This window comes from Lepidochelys kempii, chromosome 8, assembly GCF_965140265.1.
Source record: "Lepidochelys kempii isolate rLepKem1 chromosome 8, rLepKem1.hap2, whole genome shotgun sequence".
NCBI classification, from domain to species: domain Eukaryota; kingdom Metazoa; phylum Chordata; order Testudines; family Cheloniidae; genus Lepidochelys; species Lepidochelys kempii.
In genome coordinates this window covers 1,228,802-1,246,404 of record NC_133263.1, presented here as the reverse complement: position 1 = coordinate 1,246,404, position 17,603 = coordinate 1,228,802, and the positions used below count along the sequence as shown (strand labels likewise).

Below are 17,603 nucleotides of genomic sequence, written 5' to 3'. Positions count from 1 at the left end.
GGGTGCTCTGGAAACTGATGGCAGGGTGTCAGTTGCACGTGAAGTGAGGGAGGGGGAATGGCGTTTCCTGTCACTCACTGTGGAACAGGAAGGCTGGGACAGTGTGGACAGAATGGAATGGGCGGTTAGTCAACAGCCAGGGTATTTGGTAAAATACAAGGCTTTCTTCCTGAATACTGAGCTGGGTGTTTGTGGTAAGAGCAGCAAAGCACAGCAGAGGGCAGAGACCCAAGGCAGAACATGGGAACTGCTTTCGAGTCCTTCAGTTCTCATTCCAGACTCACGGGCCCTTTAGAGCTTGTGCCTGGGGGTGGAGGGCACAGACATTCACTAGGGATGAGCAGCCACCCCACGGGGGTCAGGAACGTTCATCACATCAGCAGCGAGGAGCCCACCTCTCCCCATCCTGGCACAATGTCTAGGGCTTAGAACAAACTCTTCAAGCCCTACTGAATTTACTCAGAAACAAGCCCCCAGGAAAGCAGAAGCAGGACTTTGGGAGCAGAGTCGGCATTCTGGAATACAGTCTCCTTTCGTCTGGAACAGAGTCCACACAGGGAACTGTTTCAGTCAACTGCCCCATGTAGACAAGCTCTAACGGGCTGTCTACACTGCAGTGTAAGCCCAGGGTTTGTAGAACCTGAGTTAGCAGATGCTGGGTTTGTTAACCGAGGGCTTGAGCATCTACACTCATTTGTAACCTCAGGTCAGGAATTGTTGAACCCTGGGTCCCAACCTGGGACTCCAGCATCTACATTGCATGATGTGAGCCCAAGTCCAACCACCAGACTTCCTTGCGCCCTTCCAAAATGTGGCCACTCTAGCCCTTAGTTTGAGGTGCAGTGTGGGAGAACGTGACAGTCCACCTAGCCTGACTGTCCACAAGACAAAAGAAGTTAGCCTGTGGGATTGTAGGATACTTTTGGCCAACTCACAGGGCACAAGGCCAGTGTGGCTGCATCTCCACCGCAAAGCAATAGGGCTTGAACGCAGGTCCCAGCTTGATTCAGGCTTGGACCCTCCACACCCATGGGTTTCTGGGACCCTGGGTCTGAACCCTGGGCTAGTGCGACTTGTGTGGAGATGGACGGCGGGTTAGGCTTACACTAAGGGTGAGTCTACACTGGAGTAAAAGCCCTGCGTCCCGGCCACAGCTGGCCCAAGTCAGCTGACTGGAGCTCACAGGGCTTGGGCTGCAGGGCTAAAAATGGACGGACAGATGTTCAGGGTCTCAGAGCCTGGGCTCTAGCCTGAGCCCGAATGTCTACACTGGGAAGCAGCGACTCTGGCAAAGAATTGGAAGTCATGGTGGCTAATCAGACGGGCATGAGCTCCCAGTGTGACACGGTAGCCAAAAGACCTAATGCGATGTTGGGATCGCAAGTAGGCACAGAGAGGTGATTTTCCCTCTGCATTCAGCACTGACGCACCCGCTTCTGGAATCCAGTGCCCAGTTCTGGTGCCCACAGTTCAAGAAGGATATTGGCAAAGTGGGGAGAGGTCAGAGAAGAGCCACAAAAATGACAGAAGGATTAGAAAACCTGCCTGATAGTGACAACCTTGAGGAGCTCCATCTATTTAACTTAGAGAGAAAGTTGCGGGGTGAGTTGATCCCAGTCTATCCATAGCTACATGGGGAACAAATACTTAATAATCATAGAATCATAGAATATCAGGGTTGGAAGGGACCCCAGGAGGTCATCTAGTCCCACCCCCTGCTCAAAGCAGGACCGATCCCCAATTAAATCATCCCAGCCAGGGCTTTGTCAAGCCTGACCTTAAAAACTTCTAATGGGCCCTTCCATCCCACAGAGAAAGGTCTGACCCGACCCAGTGGCTGGAAGCTGAAGCCAGATGAATTCAGACTGGAAATAAGACAAAAAAATTTGATAGTGAGGGAAACTAACCACTGGAACAACTTACCAGGGTGGTGGTGGATTCTCCATCCCTGGCAATTCTTAACTCCAGACGGGCTGTTTGTCTAACAGCTCTGCCCTAGGGATTATTGTTGGGCAGGTCTCTAGCCTGTGTTACGCAGGAGGTCAGACTCGATGATGACAATGGTCTTGCCTGGCCTTGGGATCTATGAATAGTCCCTCTCGCTGAGTCAATCCTTTCTGCACAGCACTTGGCTCAGCAGCTCACTTCGTGTTGGACTTGTCATGTGCTCAGTGCAGGCTGTGTGCTCCGTGCTGTGCCGCACACACACAATCCTGGCTCCCTCCTTCTCCCTGCTCCGTGGGCCTGGGATTTTCCTAGCTGAGGTGCATGGTATCGTCCTAGAGGGGTCCTGCACTGTGGGATTGCAGGAGACAGCCAGGGCTGGCCTCTGGAGCCATGTTCACAGTGGACTGCTAAGTAACATACTGATTACAAGGAAATTCTAAGACTTGGCAGTGCAATGAGTGCTGCAAAGCCACCAGGGTTCAGAGTGCCCTCCGGGGCAGGCGGGACCAGGCAGAGGGGAGGAGGCCTCTCTCACACACCTCTCAGTGGGCCTCAGCAAGAGAGTTGGAGAAGCGTTTGTTTGCTACACTCCCTGTACCCAAGAGTCTGAGGCTTGCTGAGACTCTCAGCACACATGGCTGCGGGGGCAGGAAAGGGAACTCGCACACACTCACAGGACCAAGGTATGAGACCAAGTGCTTAGCAGACCTGGAACATCTTCATTTGCATCCTGCGCCACGATGCCGTTACAGTACATGGCGTGCAGCTCAATCTCAGTGGCTGGAAAGCCTCGATCACACAGCGGGCATGACACACTGTCATCAGCGGACGGGCTGCATTCAGATGCCGTGTTCCCAGCTTCTTCATCTCCAGCAGCCTGAGGAAGGGGACAAGAAATCAGCCAAACAGCTCTTGCTGTTCCATTCTTCACGCCTACCCGAAAGCGCCTTGCTGTCTTGCCGCTACTTACCCTCCCACAGCCACTGCATTTCTCGGGCATATTCATCTCACGACCCCCACCAAGTCAGATCTAGTAACTGCACTGACTAGCGCCCTGCCTGAGCCAACACCACAGCACAGCTATCAAACACTTGTTCCAAAGGCAGCACGTCCTGCCGAGTCACCACGAGGCGTCCCCGGATCGCCGGCCAGTCCATTTAGGGCAAGGATCACCGGTGCTGCTGCCACGCATCGCTGGGTAACATGTAAAGCCTCCCTGCCAGAGACCCCGAGAGTGCCGGAAGCAAACCCAGCGAGATGCATGAAACACTCATGTAGCAAAGCAAGAGTTCACCACGAAACGTGGACTCATCAGTCCCCAGCCATGGCCCAGCACAGCACAAGCCGCACGTCTGGGACCCTGATGAAGGGGGGCTCCCACCCTCTTAGTGGGTGAGCTCAGAGCAATGGCCAGGTTCCTCCAGTCCGGGTCATGGGGGGCAGGGACAGAGGCAAAGGGGGAAAGATAAAGGCGATATGATTGACAATCTGTTACTAGAAGTTACCAATTGTGGCTTTTCTCTGGTACTGTGTGATCTAAAACCATCAGGCCGTCTGCGCGTCTGGCCTCACCTAGCCCCAGCCTCTCAGCTCAGTGCTAGCAACTGTCGGGAATGCACACCGAGCCGTAACCGAGCAGAGCTTGGCAGAGGCGCCCGTGCTGCCTACGAAAGCTCTACCCACAGGCGGCCTCCTGAACCTTTGAGAAAAGGACAGAACCTGTTTTCCCCAGCCAGGACCAGTGTGTGTAAATATTAACTAGCTAGAAGGAACTTGCAGGAACAGAAGTGGCTCTAGCAGGCCAGCCAGTGACCCACACAGTCAGCTGAGGAACCGATGTTACTTCCTTCTAAGGGCACAATTCCAGGAAAACCGTAATTAGGGTCAGGCTGGCTGCTCAACCCCTGCTGCTCGTTCTGTCTTATGACTCAGTCTGTCGCTGAGTAAGAATCTGCACTGCCAGGAGCGAGCCCCATCCTGGACTCCCTTCCTGTGCTTACTGCATGAGCCCACCCACATCAGCGGAGCCGCCGTGTGCGTGCAAGTCTGCAGGACTGGGCTGTATCTCACAAGGCACCTCAGGAAACACCCTGGGATTGCTGGCTGACAGGCTCTCAGCAGAGAACGCTAGGGCAGTCAACCCTCGCAGGCAAACTCCACACAAAGCATCTTTCCAAGGAACCTGACTCCCAAGCGGGAGAGCTGGAGTGAGCGTGTCTCAGTTCTACTGTGGGAAGTTCAGCAACTTCACAGTTACTGCACCACCACTTCCACGCCATTTTCCATTCTCTGGCTCCCTGCATCCTGTTAAGCTCCGTTACACTTTAGTGTGTCATGAGGACATGCCAATACAAAATCAGACATGCCAAATATGAACACTCCGATCAGATCGGTGTTACCCTAATCAGACAACACATGCAGATGTGAGGAGACAGCAGCAGGCACTGCTCCTTCTCATTTCCACTTGAAAAGCAATCGTAAAGATCACATCTTTTGCAAATACCAGGTGTCCAAACACACCACTTACACTCTCGCTGTAAATAACTCATTTTAAATGTAAATACAACAGCGTAGAACAAAACCTGTCAGCCGGCTCCCGAAACAGCTTGTGCCGCACCTTACGAGAATGGCTTTTGGAACCCGTAACTGCACGCCGGCTGAGCCAGGCCTGGCCTGCTCTCGGGTAGGAGAGCGCCCAGCGCCAAGCAGCCCCACATGGAGGTCTCAAGTTCCAGGGCAGGCCCAGGCCAGGACACCAGCTGGGAGTAGGGTCTGGCTGTTCCACAGCTCATATGCTAACCCCTGAGCCAAGCGACAGGCATTTCTGCCTCTGGCCTAGAAGGCGGAAAGCTCAAAGCCTCCCCTGGCGTGGGCCTACGGCAGAGCAGTGCCCATGCCCAGGGAGGACCCCGCTCTAGCACTCGGTGCTCTGTCACTGACATCTGAGCCACTAGCTGTCGACACAGAAGCAGGAGACTCCCTGGGCACCATCTAAACGTTGTAAGGGACGAGCCCAGCGTCCTCGCCATGATCCCCTGACTCTGCCAAAGGCTCCATGAGCTCTGGTGTCCCATGCACAGCACCCCTGAGATTACCAAAGTGCAAGTTCGGTCATAGCAGGGAGTCACAGATAGCCAGCAGGACTTTTCCTGCAGCACTGATACCCCTTGGCCTCTTCCCTCAGGGCTAGCAATTGGCTCTGCCCAACAGCTGGTTGACATCCTGCAGCCCAACAATGGGGATTAGCAGCAACCACTTCAACTGATCCTGGTGCTCCAAAGGCATGGGACCAGTGGCTGGGATTGGGGAATCAGGGCGGGGTGTTAGGGCCCTAGTGTCAGAGATGTACACCCTCCTCTGCTCTTGGGGAACCCACTAGAGTTTCCTGGTGGAGCATGAGGATTTCCAGTTTGATAGAGGCCTGGAGCCTGGTCTACACTTAAACTGAAGTCAACATAGGACAGCGCTCAAGGGGGTGAAAAGTGCCACCCCACCCCACCCCCCGAGTGTTGTAACTATGCCGACCTAACCTTTGGTCTAGACACAGCTCGGTGGATGGAAGAAAGCTTCCATGGACTTAGCTAGTGTTGCTCACGGAGGTGGAGAAAACCCTCTGTCTCTGCCGTCTGCATGTGCGCTAGGGGCTTACAGCGGCCTAGCCACGGCCCCGGAGCTGCATTGCTATAGCTCCCACTAGCGTAAACGTGGTCTGGAGCGGGGACACGTCTCTGGCTTTTCCCCTTCGGGGACTCTCTTACCTGCATAGGTGCGTCTTTGCTGGCTGAATGGAGCTCTTCTCTCTCCGGCTCAATGGCTTCCGATGGATTTGGCTGGGTCTCTGAAACAGAAGTCTGCCATGTCAGCGCAGGCTGCAGCCCCTAGAGCCTTTGCTATCTCTGGGAGCTTAGCCCATTCTCTTGACAGGGTTTTCACCGTTTCCAACCATGTCTCACAGATGCTGGCAGATGTGTAACACCACAGCTGGATGAGAGGTTACAAGTCAAAGCACAGGGTGGAAGGCCGAAGCTGCCGCAGCTTTACAGCTTCACGGGACGCACAGAGCACGTGCAGGGCGTCTGCTGGTGAACTGTGCAGTGCGAGAATGGAGTTCTCCAACCCAGCAGAGAGAGTCCCAGAATTCCCTCCTCTCCTCAGTCTCATCTGCCATCCCATGGTTTCAATATCATCAAAAGTCACATCCAGCCAGCTGCAAGGAACCTCTCGACCTCCCCAGGGAATGAGAACTGCTCCTACCACAGATTTCAGAGTGAAAAGCCAGAATCAGGACATCAGTGGCAGGACCAACGAGGAGAGACAGTCCTGGAGAAAGCAAACGATTCGGTTCCAATCAAGTTTGCTAATGAAATGTGAGATGAAAATTCCTTTTACCTCGATCCACTGGCGGTCGATTTAGCGGGTCTAGTGAAGATCCGCCATATCGACAGCAAATCGCTCTCCAGTCGACCTCTGTACTCTACCCCCGACGAGAAGAGTAAGGTAAGTCGACCCCGCAGTAACTCGACCTAAGGCGCGTCGACTCCAGCTACGTTATTGACGAACTGGAGCTGCGTAGTGTAGGTCGACTTACCACGGTAGTGCAGACATAGCCATAGAGATGCAGGGCTGGGAGGGAGCTCCAGACGTCACCTAACCCGCCCTCTGCACTGAGGCAGGACCAAGTAACCCTAGACCAGCCCTGACAGGGATTTGCCCAACTGGTTCTGAAAAACCTCCAAGGACGGAGATTCCACAGCCCCCCGTGGGAGCCTGTTCCAGAGCTGAACCACCCTGAGAGTTAGAAAGATTTTCCTAATATCTAACCTCAATTTCCCTGGCTGCAGACGAAGCCCATTGCTTCTTGTCCTGCCTTCAGTGACATGGAGAACAACTCACCAGTGCCCTTTATACGAGCCCTTAATCTATTTGAAGACTTATCAGGTCCCCTCTTATTTTCCAGGACTAAACTTGGCCACTTTTTTTAACCTTTCCTCATAGGCCAGGGTTTTAAAACTTTTTATCGCTTTTGTTGCTCTCCACTGGACTCTCTCCAGTTGATCCACATCTTTCGTGAAGGGTGGATCCAGCACCTCAGCTGGGGCATCCCCAGTGCTGAGTGGAGGGGGACGGTTACCTCTCATGTCTGACATACCACACCTCAGAATGATATTCGTGTGTTTCACAACCGCAGTCACTGTCATGGAGTCACACGCTCGGTGCTCTGGAACTGCTCTGAGTGACGTCAGGCAAGACTCTAGCATAGGGTCGCCAGATGTCCAGTTTTCGACCTGACGCCCTGTTGAAAAGGGACCCTGGCAGCTCTGGTTCGCACCGGTGACTGGGCCGGTAAAAGTCTGGTTGGCTCCCTACCTGGCTCTGCGTGGCTCCCCGGAAGCAGAGACATGTCCCTCGGCTCCTAGGTGGAGGGACGGCCCAGGAGCTCCAAGCACCAGCTCCGCAGCTTCCACTGACAAGGAACTGCAGCCAATGGGAGCTGCGGGGGTGGCACCTGCAGGTGGAGGCAGTGAGGGCGCACTGTGGAGAGCCGCCAGGCTGTGCCCCCGCCTAAGAGCTGGAGAGACATGTCGCCGCCTCCAAGAAGCCCCCTGAGGTAAGCACCACCTGGAGCCCATGCCCCCTCCTGCATGCCAACCCCCTGCCTGAGCCCCCTCCTGAACCCTAAGCCCCTCATCCCTGGTCCCATCCCAGAGCCTGCATCCCCAGGCAGAGTCCGCACCCCCTCCCGCACCCCAATCCCCTGCCCCAGCCTGGAGCCCCCTCCCACACCAAAACTCCCTCTCGGAGCCCACACCCCCTACTGTACCCCAACTCCTTGCCCCAGGCCCAAGCCCCCTCTTGAACCCCAAACTCCTCATCCCTGGTCCCACTCTAGAGCCCACATCCTCTCCCGCACCCCTGCTCCAGCCCTGAGCTCCCTCCCACACCCAAACTCCCTACTGGAGCCCACACCCCTCCTGCACCCCAACCCCCTGCCTCAGCCCGGAGCCCCTCCCACACTCTGAACCCCTCGGCTCCACCCCCCAGCCTGGAGCCCCCTTCTGCACCCCAAGCCCTCATCCCTAGCCCCACCCAACCCCCCTGCACCCTAACCCCCTGTCCCAGCCCAGAGCCCCCTCCCGTACCCTGAAACCCTCATTTCTGGCCCCACCCCAGAACCTGCACCCCCAGCCAGAGCCCTTACTCCCTCCTGCACCCCAACCCCCTGTCCCGGCCTGGAGCCCCTTCCCACACCCTGAAAGCCTCATTTCTGGCCCCACCCTGAAGCCCTCACCCCCTCCTGCAACCCAAAACCCTGCCCCAGTCCGGTGAAAATGAGCAAGTGAGAGAGAGTGGGGGAGAGCCAGTGACAGAGGGAGGGGGGATGGAGTGAGTGGGGGTGGGGCCTCAGAGATGGGGCAGGGCAGGGGTGTTCGGTTTTGTGTGATTAGAAAGTTGGCATCTCTCCTCTAGCACAGTCTCTGCCCCGCAGGGCCACTCTCACAAGGGCAAGGAGCCTGCTCAGCTTCAGTGCTTCCTGGGTCTGACCTTGGAGCATCCAGCCCCCTGTTTACCCCGTGAGCTCCCTGCAGCGAATCCCCCTGGACGGGACCCCTGGGGGAGCCTCACACTGCTCCAAAGCGGCCCTGCCCCCACTCCATAGTTAGCAGCGAGTCTCAGCCAGTGTGTGACACAGAAGATTTATTAGTCAACAGGAACACAGCGTAAAACAGAGCTTGTTAGCACAGAAATCAGCAACTTTCAGCAAAGTCCATCTGGGGGAGGAATCCAGACCTTGGGGTCCTGGCCCTCCCCGAGTCCCAAACCAGGAGACTGTCTTGCTTCCAGGGGCCCAGCCTCAGACACACCCACTGCCCCTCCTCCATCCTTTGTCTTGTTTCTGGGCAAAAGGGTCACCTCGTTGCCACCTCTTGCCTGGTTCCAACTTGTTGCAGCTGGTGGGCTCCTAGGGAGAGGGCAGCCCCACCTGCCCATTCGAGTCTCAGTAAAAATCACACACCCTTGTCCCACCACCTAGGTATTTGTTTAATACACAGGGGAAACTGAGGCACACACAGTATTCATGCAAAACATTAAAAAACACATCTCCTACTTTGTCACAATCACATTGCTGATTCTCACTCAGTTTGTGACCAACTGTACCCCAGATCCTCTTCACCAGTACTGCCACCTGCCCACTTATTCTGTACTGTGTAGCTTGGCATTTGATTTTTCCATCCTAAGCCAAGTACTCTGCACTTGTCTTTACTGAATTTTCATCTTGTTGATTTCAGACCAATTTTCCAATTTGTCAAAGTTGTTTTGAATTCTAATCCTGTCCTCCAAAGTGCTCATAACCCCTCCCAGCTTGGTGTCAGCTGCAAAGTTTACAAACATAATCTCCACTCCACTGTCCAAGTAATTAATGAAAATACTGAATAGTACAGGACCCAGGACAGGCCTCTCTCTCCTGCCATCCATCTCCACCCCCTGAAAAACAGAGGCTAGGGACACCATTCCTTACCCATCCTGGCTCATAGCCATTAATGGACTTAACCTCCATGAATTTATCCAGTTCTCTTTTAAAACCCTGTTATAATCCTAGGATTCCCACTAGATGCACCTCCCAGTTTGACAGGAAACCATTAATAACTACTCTGCGTACAGTCTTTCAACCAGTTTTGCACGCATCTTACAGCAATTTCATCTAGCCCACATTTCCCCAGTTTTCTTATGAGAATATCACGTGGGACTGTGTTCAAAAGCCTTACTAAAAATCAAGATATATCCCATCTATTGCTTCCCCATATCTGCTAGGCCAATTACCCTGTCAAAGGAGGAAATTAGATTGGTTTGGCATGATTTTGTTCTTGACAAATCCACACTGGCTGTTCCTTATAACCCGTTATCCTCTAGGTGCTCACAAATGGATTGTGTCATAGTTTGTTCCAGTATCTTTCCAGGTATTGAAGTTGGGCTGACTGGTCTGTAATTCCCTGGGTCCCCTTTGTTCCCCTTCCCCCGTCTGACCTTCTCTGGTCCTCTGGGACCTCACCCCTCCTCCATGAGCTGTTAAAGATATTCGTTAGCAGTTCTGAGATTGCTTCAGCTAGTTCACCCTAGGGTTCAGACAGATAGATTGGAAAGGTTTCAGAGTTACAGCTGTGTTAGTCTGTATTCGCAAAAAGAAAAGGAGTACTTGTGGCACCTTAGAGACTAACAAATTTGAGCATAAGCTTTCGTGAGCTACAGCTCACTTCATCGGATGCATCCAATGAAGTGAGCTGTAGCTCACGAAAGCTTATGCTCAAACAAATTGGTTAGTCTCTAAGGTGCCACAAGTACTCCTTTTCTTTTTATAGATTGGAAAGTTTCTCTGCTTTAAATCAAGAGGCAAACACAGTTTGCACAACCAAGGAAGGAAACCAACCAGCCACATGAATTTCAGCGCTGTGAAGACACAGCGGGAGGAGAACTCTTGGGCCTCTCAAGGAATAAAACCAGAGAGAAAAATGCTGGACTCCCTTTTTTTGGAGGGGAGGGCGGGGGGGGCGGGGCGGGATTTAGAGCACGGATGGCGTGTCCTTTCCAGAGCCCAGTTCAGCACATTTCAATACGGCTCTTACCAGGGCAAACAGGGATCTCTTCTTCAGTAGCAGGGCTCTCCACAGCCACCTCTGGGCTCCTCTTACTGCCAAATGGGGTCAAGGCAGAAATGCTATCAAAGCAAACACATACACGTCACATCAAATCAATCAGTGTGACAGCATGCCGCTGGGTCAGACACACACTCAAGGATCTTCAGCTAATTACTGTCTGACCGCCAGAAAGGACCCGGAGAACTAACAAACATACAGGTTTAAAATGCCATGCAACGCCACATAGCTGAAAGGAACTTCCCGCTCCTAGAAGCCCATGATAAAAAGATCTGGAAGGTCATTGTGTCATGCAAGAGGAGTAAAAATATCGGCTCAGAACTAAAAGATGCCTTTGATCCTTTCTGTTCTCAGTTCTAGGAGTTCTGTGGGTAGCAGTGTTTCCTTACCTATATCAAGGAACTCGTTGGAGACAAAAGAGGAGGAGGTTTGTTGGACACTGTACTCCTCTTTCTCCTCATCCTTACCGCAAATTCTTCTTTCTATCCCTGTATGCGGCTTTCTAACCCAGCGGGAATGTGATACTACTCAAAGCTTCCCTACAGCAAAGTCCTGCCAACGCTAGCTTAGTGGCACTTTTGTGTAGTGTTTAACCATGTCTGGCTCCTCTGTTTGACCTTCCAGTTCCTCCATTTTCTCACTGGAGTGCAATCTCTTTATGAAACAAGAAGCTGTTGCTGAGTAAGTGTGTTCCTCATGCTGATCACCTCAGCCCTCGGTGTGGCTTTCTGATTAATCTGAGCGAGTATGCAAGAACACACTTTAAAAGCATGAATCCCTACCCCAGCAGATCCAAGATTTATTTCATTTAACCACACGCCTAGCTAGAGAGGAGGAAACAGACACCATCTATTTATGACAAATAATCTAATTCTGAGAGGAAACCGCAAGTGACTTCTCTTTCTAAAGAACCCATCTCAAAGCGTGTGTATGAGTCCAAGCTGAGCACGTTTTACTGTGTGTGTAACACTGGGGTCACTTCCAAAAGACTCTCACAAAACAACTTACTGTGACAGTTATAAAATGGGCTAATCAATTTACAGTCAAACCACGGTGCTGGCTACATCACCTGTCCCTCAGTACCAAAGCACAGAACCATTTCTTCACATTCTGATCTGCTGCACTCTGCACCAAGCATGGGGGCACAAACTGCTGTGTGACTTCTGCTACTGCTGCTTCTACGAGCGCCCCACATCTGAGCAGGGTTTCTCCTGTAGCTGCCCCAGCAGCTGGCTGACCAGCATGCCCAGACATTGTCCAATGGAGGGCTGCGCTGGCACATTGCCAGCAGCCAGAGAGCTCGCTTGATGTGCACACAACTAAGAAGACGGCTGCCACCGTTATCCGCACACACCGGGGCTGTCTGCTGAAATGAGAAGTCACAGCAGGCAATGGTGAAGCTTGATCCCAAAGAGGGCAGCCATTGGCTGCACTGTAGCACTCACAGGGCCACATTTTGGCACGTCAGCTGCCCCTGGGTCAGATTGAACAGAGGATTAAACCTGCTACCTGGACACAAAGGGTGACGCACGAGCCCTCTGGAACCCCTGATGTTGGGAAGCCAGCATCCAGCCCAGCTGCTCTTACCAGGGTGCTGCCCTGGACCCTGCTAGGGAGCCCCACCTTCTGAAACAGGCTCTGGCTACTGGGTACCTGAAACATTACACCCTCCTGTCCCCCTTCACAACTGGGGGATAGGAGCTGCCTCTTCCTTCATGTCCCAACCACAGGGCCTCCTGCTGCTCCGAAGGGAGAGAAGGCTCAGCCTCTTTCAGGGGACCATTGTCAGCATCAAGCAGCAACAGATCGAAACTGACAGGACTGGTAGTAGCCTAACAGGGCATACTCCCCTGCACATTTCAGCAGCCATGAAACTTACCAGAGTCTGGTTTATTTCACGGTCTCTGCTGCCTGGGAAAGCTGAGCCTGGCAACAGAGGCCAGCATTGCATCAGTTCACACCTGAAGAGTTTCTTCACTGCCACAGGGCTAGACACTTTCTGAGTTTTTTAAAGACTGCTAAAGTTCTGCCGAAGCCAGGCAGCATAGGTCCCCTTGCTCCGCAGGGCGAGCTTCCCACTGGCCTGAGGTAAGCAATCAGCTGGCATTTCAAGCCCTGTCCCTAATCTCAGGTGTTCAGCCCGAATACTGCCATATCAGCGAGGGGGAGAAGAGAGTGGAGAGCAGGCAGGGAAAAGGCAGCAGCTTTATGCCAAAAGCATTTTGAACTATAAAAGTAGTTTAAAGTACCATGAGAATCAAGCAGTTTCCCACAGCTGGGCTTGCAACACCTGCAAATATTGAAACCTCCCTAGTAAATTGCTCCCCAAGTGCTCCCCATATGCCTGCCACTCAGAGCTTATCTAGTCTGCAAGAACAATTGCAAACCACCCCAGTCAATGTCTCCTAGCCCTGCAGTGAGAGATGGCAGCCAGAAGCCAACTCTCCTAGGGTCCCATTCAGAACCTGGTTTTACCAGACAAAGGGGCAGAGGTAAAATCAGAGGAGAATCGTGCTGCCATGGCCCATTCCTGCCACCGGCTGAGGACCAGACTGGCTGTTTCCGTCTGGGGCACACAGGGGCACTGTCTCTGGCATGACACATTTTCTTTGCTTTCCCCCTGTTCTTGCCTCTTCAAAGGCCTCTCCTTTCAACAGACCTGCTGAAAACTTGCCTTCCTGGAGAGACCATGCGATCCTACCGCCAGGTCTTACCCTTCCCGCCCCAGCCCCATCCTATTGCGGTTACATCTGTCAGATCAGACTGCTGCTCCGCAAGGCACGGATCATGTCCTCTCAGCTGCAGTGCAGTGCCCCTCGCACATGTCGGGGTGAGCGTTCTCCTCCCCCCATTGTCCCTGAGCTGAACACCACAGCGACACCTCACAGCAGCCATGTAGCTAGCTGCAGCACGCCCAGAGCACTCTCCTGCCCGGGACGCCAGGCCGGGGGGAGGGCTGTGTGTCCAGGAACCAGTGCTCTGAAATGACCCCTCCTCCTCACCTCTGTGTAATCTGCATTGGTTCCCCATCTTCAGGCATGTCCTCTGCAAATAGCGCCTGGGAGGCCTGGAAAGGAAATAATGTGGATCCCAAATAAAACACAGGCCAGCAGCAGCCAGTTCCTCATTCTCCAGACGTGGCTGAGATTTTTCAAGCTACCTTCCCACCGTTCACTTACAGAGGGAGCTCTCTGTGTAAACCTTTCAGAGACCAGAAATCTGCCTGCCTGTGTGAAAGACTTTGAAAAATAGGATGGAATCTATTCAATTCACTCTGAAATTTGTTCACAAGAGCCTGAAAATGGTGAGTTTTTATGACAACACTGATTAGTCAAATGTAACGGGGCTCACTGGCAATTAGTGGACAATCAAGGGAACTGTAATGAAATGAACCGACATGGGAGGTCTCTCACCTGGTTTGGGTCACAGGGCAGTGTACAGAAGGGCTACCATACACTGTTACTCTCACTCTGTTCATTGGCACAGCACCGGGGAGAGGGGTTGATCACGGAGGAACTGGCAGAAAAGCAGTTACACTCTAAGTGGGTGTGGTGGGACGACCCAGCAGCTCCCCCCATGACACAAACCGACCACAATGAGCAGCCTGACCTGGGGGTGGAGAACCTCCAGGTGGGGTGACCACACAGCAAGTGTGAAAAATCAGGCCACTTTTTTTTCCGGGGGAGGGAGGGATTGTTACCTATATAAGACAAAGCCCCTAATATCGGGACATCTGTCACATACACACCGCCCCTCCGGGCTGTGATGACACCAGGAGTTTTGGCCTAGAATTTCCCACCACTGCTGTCAGCTCCACCCCGGTTACTACCGTGGGAAGGCACCGGCAGCCGACTCTAACCAGGTTAAGAACTCCACTGGCCTGGGGTTCCCATCACCATCACCGGCAGTGAAGTAAAATCTGTGGCAGCAGCAGTGGGAAATTTGACAGGAAAACTGGTGTAGAGAAGGCTCAGGTGAGCCGTAAATCTACTGAACCTGGCAGCAGATCACCGACAGTGGCTCGAGGTGCTGCTACGCAACAGGAGGTGAATGGGAGGGGAGATCGACTCTTCGGTTAGCATAGGGAAAGGGGACCAGAAAGCACAGTGTAAAATGAACTGCACGTGCTTTTTTTTTCTTTTGGCGTCTTTGTGGCAGATAAAGACCTGCAGGGTTTTGTGCTCTGGGTTTCATAGAAAAGTTTTCAGGCTTTGCCCCCTTAGAAATATCAGCAAGGTCAAATCTGCTCTTCCCTGGCTTTGCAGGAGGCCCTTGGTGGTTCAGAAGACATGCACTGTGAGCTCCTGGCTTGCATCTCTAAGACATCTTGTCTTCCAAGAGTTCATTAGGCACTAGGGTTAAATATGTATTAACAACCCCTGTGATGTTACTGACATAAGCTGAGGCCATATAGATCATTGGTGCAACCAAGGTCCTGCAGTGGCACCAAATCTTGTATAAAGGGGGTCAAACAAGGTGTCTAAGACACGGTTATGGTTGGCTGGTTATGATGATGCTGTCTGTGTGCATGTATCATTTTTGTATTTGAAGTTATAAGTATTGGCTCTATCCTGTCTGTATTTTAAACTTACGCTCTGCTTCTGGGTGACACCCCAGACAAGTTAGTGTCAGCACTGCCTAGCCTGCTGGACGGCCCATTAAGGACCATCAGCTACACAACTGACCCACTGAGAGAAGGCAGACACGCCTTGGGACTCAGCAAGTATGCAGGGACCTGCCTATGGACAGGACTCTGAGGTTTTTCCAGGCCAAGTGATAGAATTCTTGTCTTTGGAATAAAGAAAGACAGACCACATGGCAAGAGACTATACAAAGCTGCTGCGGCTTCTCCATCTTGTCTTCAGTCCTGCTTCTTGCCTCTGGAGGGACTTGGCTACAAACAGAAGCTCTAAACAAAGGACCGAATGACCCATCCCAGCTGGGGATGTTCTCCAGAGACTGGATTTGAACCTGCAGTTTATTCTATCACTGCTACAAGCCTGAACTAAGAACTTTGCCATCCCTGTATGTCATTGATTCCATTTAACCAATTCTTGCTCTCATCTCTATCTTTTTCCTTTTACGAATAAACCTTTAGATTTTAGATTCTAAAGGATTGGCAACAGCGTGATTGGTGGGTAAGATCTGATTTGTACATTGACCTGGGTCTGGGGCTTGGTCCTTTGGGATTGAGGGAACCTTTGTTCTTTTACTGCGGTTTTGGTTTTCATAACCATTTCCCCTCCATAACGAGTGGCACTGGTGGTGATCCTGGGAAACTGGAGTGTCTAAGGGAATTGCTGTGTGACTCATGGTTAGCCAGTGGGGTAAAACCAAAGTCTTCTCTGTCTGTCTGGTTGGGTTTGCCTTGGTGTGCAAAGGAACCCCAGCCTTGGGCTGTAACTGCCCTGCTTGAAGCCATTTGTTCTGTCCTGAATTGGCACTCTCAGTTGGGTCCCACCAGAACCAGCATCGTTACAACCCTCCCCCAAAGTTTTAAACAATCGGATTAAAAGTCCCTGCTTCCTCTCTCAACTGCTGCAGTTTCCAGTGTCTTTTGATCCCATAATTTCATTAGTTCTCCAGTCACCACAGAGCCTTCCAAGTTAAACAAGACCTGAATTTCTAATGGAAAAGATGAGGAGAAAAAAATGCTTGTGACACAAATCTCTTGGGTCTGTTGTATCCAACATAAAGAAGCCAAAAAAGGGCACAAGGCCAATGTCTCCCCTGTGCAGGTTACCTTTAAGGCTTGTTTAAATGTAGCCTCCAAATCCAAGCCCAAGAAAGAAAGAAAGAAAGGCTGAGCACGGACTGCACGGCACTTCTACTTTCTACAAAATGCAGACGTGACGCTTTCCCTGAGAGCGTCCAGCGTTACCAGACAGAATATAAATATCACAGAACAAGGTAAGCATCTTTCTATCAACTGGGGTCAATGAACAAATACACTTGGAAATAGGAACAACAGAGTGGAGGCTTCCGTCACAGAGAAGCTACAATTGTACAACGATCTGGGAGTACGTCATTATGAAAAATGAGGGTTGGAAAAGGCTGACACAACCCTAACATACAGCACTAATAAATACTCCATCTGACGTGCAATCTGTTTAAACGTAGCAGTGACGGAAAGCTGTCTTCAGCACGGCCAACAGAGCCCTGAACAGAGACAAACACTGACCCCTAGTGTGCATCAGGCAGAACAACTCAGGCCAGGCAGGCTAACGCTGCAAACTCCCCCATCCAGGACAGCACCTGCTACCACAGAAACCCCTTGGGCAACCCGCACTCACACACCTAACTACAGGTTTCAGGGTAGCAGCCGTGTTAGTCTGTATCCGCAAAAAGAACGAGGAGGACTTGTGGCACTTAGAGACTAACCCATTTATTTGAGCAGAAGCTTTCGTGAGCTACAGCTCACTTCATCCGTTGCATGCAGTGAAGGCATCCGATGCAGTGAGCTGTAGCTCACGAAAGCTTCTGCTCAGATAAATGGGTTAGTCTCTAAGGTGCCACAAGCGCACATAACTATGGAGCAGCTCACTCTGGTCTGCAGCAGAAAGGACGCAAGAGAAAAAGTTAAGTACAACTGTATAAGCGCCCCACCCACAAACCGGCCTGTCACTGCGAGAGGAGAAGGGCAGGCTTCTGCCGGGAAAGCTTGTGCAGCTATTAAGCTTTGGTGCCACAGGTCACTGGGCCCCGCTCACATGCGCTTTGCCAGCCTCTAAGGCTCTGCTCTCTCAGCAGCTCTGTGTCCCGAGGGAGGAAGCTCTTGAAAGAGCGGGTGCTGTTCTCGAGCTCTGCCAGGCATGGGGCTGTACATGTGGGAGTACCCTGTGGTGCTCGGCATAGCCTGGGAGCTGCCTGCAGCAGCAAAGGGGCCCTCTCCTCTCCTGAGGCTGAGCTGGGTGATTGGGGAAGGGAGCCACAGGGGCACAAACATAGAAACAAAAGGCACTGACCTTTGCTGGCAGCTGGTGTGTTGCACAGGTTGGCCCCTAG

At 52.3% G+C, this 17,603-nt stretch overlaps 1 protein-coding gene across 7 annotated transcripts in view; it reads right to left on the bottom strand.

Moving 5' to 3' along the window:
• The window catches only part of HK3 (hexokinase 3), a 97,029-nt gene that overhangs the window by 48,105 nt on the left and 31,321 nt on the right, over positions 1-17,603 (bottom strand). For 4 of the 7 annotated variants that reach the window (XM_073355116.1, XM_073355115.1, XM_073355120.1 and 1 more), the window contains 5 exons: positions 17,564-17,599; positions 13,601-13,665; positions 10,569-10,660; positions 5,706-5,785; positions 2,656-2,824 (listed from right to left, as the gene is read on the bottom strand). In XM_073355116.1, coding sequence (XP_073211217.1) covers positions 2,656-2,824; positions 5,706-5,785; positions 10,569-10,660; positions 13,601-13,665; positions 17,564-17,599 — 442 coding nt within the window. Of the gene's footprint in view, positions 1-2,655; positions 2,825-2,917; positions 5,455-5,705; positions 5,786-10,568; positions 10,661-13,600; positions 13,666-17,563; positions 17,600-17,603 lie in introns of those variants that run through there. The other 3 variants (XM_073355118.1, XM_073355123.1, XM_073355121.1) reach the window with 3 other exon arrangements.